The sequence below is a fragment of the Borostomias antarcticus genome (assembly GCF_949987555.1).
Source record: "Borostomias antarcticus genome assembly, chromosome: 9".
Taxonomy (NCBI): domain Eukaryota; kingdom Metazoa; phylum Chordata; class Actinopteri; order Stomiiformes; family Stomiidae; genus Borostomias; species Borostomias antarcticus.
This window is the reverse complement of record NC_140242.1, coordinates 2,998,312-3,000,811: the sequence shown is the minus strand read 5'-3', so window position 1 is coordinate 3,000,811 and position 2,500 is coordinate 2,998,312. Positions and strand designations below refer to the sequence as shown.

Sequence of the window (2,500 nt, the reverse complement as noted above, 5' to 3'; positions counted from 1 at the left end):
TAACCCTGTCTGTACTAACCCTGTCTGTACTAATCCTGTCTGTACTAACCCTGTCTGTACTAACCCTGTCTGTACTAACCCTGTCTGTACTAACCCTGCCTGTACTAACCCTGTCTGTACTAATCCACCTGTACTAACCCTGTCTGTACTAACCCTGTCTGTACTAATCCACCTGTACTAACCCTGTCTGTACTAATCCACCTGTACTAACCCTGTCTGTACTAACCCTGTCTGTACTAATCCTGTCTGTACTAACCCTGTCTGTACTAACCCTGTCTGTACTAACCCTGTCTGTACTAACCCCCCTGTACTAACCCTGTGTGTACTAACCATGCCTCTGACCTGCACCCTCCATGCTACTACACTGAGCACACTCACGAGATGTCATCTAGCACAGGGTTGGTGTTGGGGGGGGTCAGAGGGCTGGGGGGTCAGAGGGCTGGGGGGTCAGAGGGCTGGGGGGTCAGAGGGCTGGGGGGTCAGAGGGCTGGGGGGTCAGAGGGCTGGGGGGTCAGAGGGCTGGGGGGTCAGAGGGCTGGGGGAGCAGAGGGCTGGGGGGTCAGAGGGCTGGGGGGGGGGTCAGAGGGCTGGAGGGGGGTCAGAGGGCTGGGGGGTCAGAGGGCTGGGGGAGCAGAGGGCTGGGGGGGTCAGAGGGCTGGGGGGTCAGAGGGCTGGGGGGGGTCAGAGGCTGGGGGGGGGGGGGGGGTCAGAGGGCTGGGGGGTCAGAGGGCTGGGGGAGCAGAGGGGCTGGGGGGGGGGGGGTCAGAGGGCTGGGGGGTCAGAGGGCTGGGGGGTCAGAGGGCTGGGGGAGCAGAGGGCTGGGGGAGCAGAGGGCTGGGGGGTCAGAGGGCTGGGGGGGGGTCAGAGGGCTGGGGGGGTCAGAGGGCTGGGGGGGTCAGAGGGCTGGGGGAGCAGAGGGCTGGGGAGCAGAGGGCTGGGGGGTCAGAGGGCTGGGGGGGTCAGAGGGCTGGGGGGTCAGAGGGCTGGGGGGGGGGGGGGGGTCAGAGGGCTGGGGGGTCAGAGGGCTGGGGGTCAGAGGTCTGGGGGGTCAGAGGGCTGGGGGAGCAGAGGGCTTGGGGGAGCAGAGGGCTGGGGGAGCAGAGGGCTGGGGGGTCAGAGGGCTGGGGGGGGGGCAGAGGGCTGGGGGGTCAGAGGGCTGGGGGGGGGTCAGAGGGCTGGGGGGTCAGAGGGCTGGGGGGGAGCAGAGGGCTGGGGGGTCAGAGGGCTGGGGGGTCAGAGGGCTGGGGAGCGGAGGAATGGCAGTTACTGCTAAAATTAGCAGGTGGCCTTTGGTCAGGAGACCCCCCCCCGGCCCTCCGTAGCTCCGCCCCCCCTGTAGCCCCGCCCCCCTGTCTCCATGGTGTCCCCTGCTCCAGTCTGGCTTTCCTGGAACCCGTTCATTTAGTGCCACCTCATGGACCTGACTCTGTGTGTGTGTGTGTGTTGTGTGTGTGTGTGTGTGTGTGTGTGTGTGTGTGTGTGTGTGTGTGGTGTGTGTGTTTGCACGCGATGCAGAGCTGGGTTCACATGCCCAGTCCGTCACAGTCCTCCAAGGCCAAAAAGCCTGAATTAGAACAGAGACAGACAGATAGACTAACAGACAGGCAGCCAGCCAGAAAGGCAGACAGACACACAGACACACAGACACACAGACACACAGACATAGACAGACAGGCAGACAGACAGACAGACACATACATAGACAGATAGACAGACAGACACAGACAGACAGACACAGACAGACAGACACAGACAGTCAGAAAGACAGACAGACAGACACACACAGACACAGACACAGACAGAGAGACAGACAGACAGACAGACAGACAGACAGACAGACAGACAGTCAGAAAGACAGACAGACAGACAGACACAGACAGTCAAAAAGACAGACTGACAGACACACACAGACACAGACACAGACAGAGAGACAGGACACACAGACAGACACCAGACAGACAGACACAGACAGACAGACACAGACAGTCAAAAAGACAGACAGACAGGACACAGACACAGACACACAGACAGACAGACAGACAGACAGACAGACACAGACAGACAGACAGACAGACAGACAGACAGACAGACAGACAGACAGACCTTGTCTCCACTGGAGTAGAAGAAGTAGCGCAGCCGGACGATGTTGCAGTGGTCCAACTTCCTCATGATCTGCAGCTCTCGGTTCTGAGAGAGAGAGAGAGAGAGAGAGGAGAGAGAGAGGGACAGAGAGAGAGAGAGAGAGAGAGAGAGAGGGACAGAGAGAGACAGAGAGAGAGAGAGAGGGACAGAGAGAGACAGAGAGAGAGAGAGAGAGAGAGAGAGGGAGAGAGAGAGAGAGAGAGGGACAGACAGAGACAGAGAGAGAGAGAGAGAGAGAGAGAGGGACAGAGAGAGACAGAGAGAGAGAGAGGAGAGAGAGAGAGAGAGAGAGAGAGAAATTAGCATACAGTGCTAGTGCGAGACTCAGTGAGCATCTTCTGAAAGCAGCGGCCTGAGA

General features: G+C 59.6%; 1 protein-coding gene across 1 annotated transcript in view; it reads right to left on the bottom strand.

Annotated features, from left to right (window-relative positions):
- The window catches only part of gsk3ba (glycogen synthase kinase 3 beta-a), a gene marked incomplete at its 5' end in the record, with an annotated part of 21,844 nt that overhangs the window by 17,773 nt on the left and 1,571 nt on the right, over positions 1 to 2,500 (bottom strand). Inside the window, one exon of the mRNA XM_084443528.1 lies at positions 2,104 to 2,187. Coding sequence (XP_084299654.1) covers positions 2,104 to 2,187 — 84 coding nt within the window. The remainder of the gene's footprint in view (positions 1 to 2,103; positions 2,188 to 2,500) is intronic.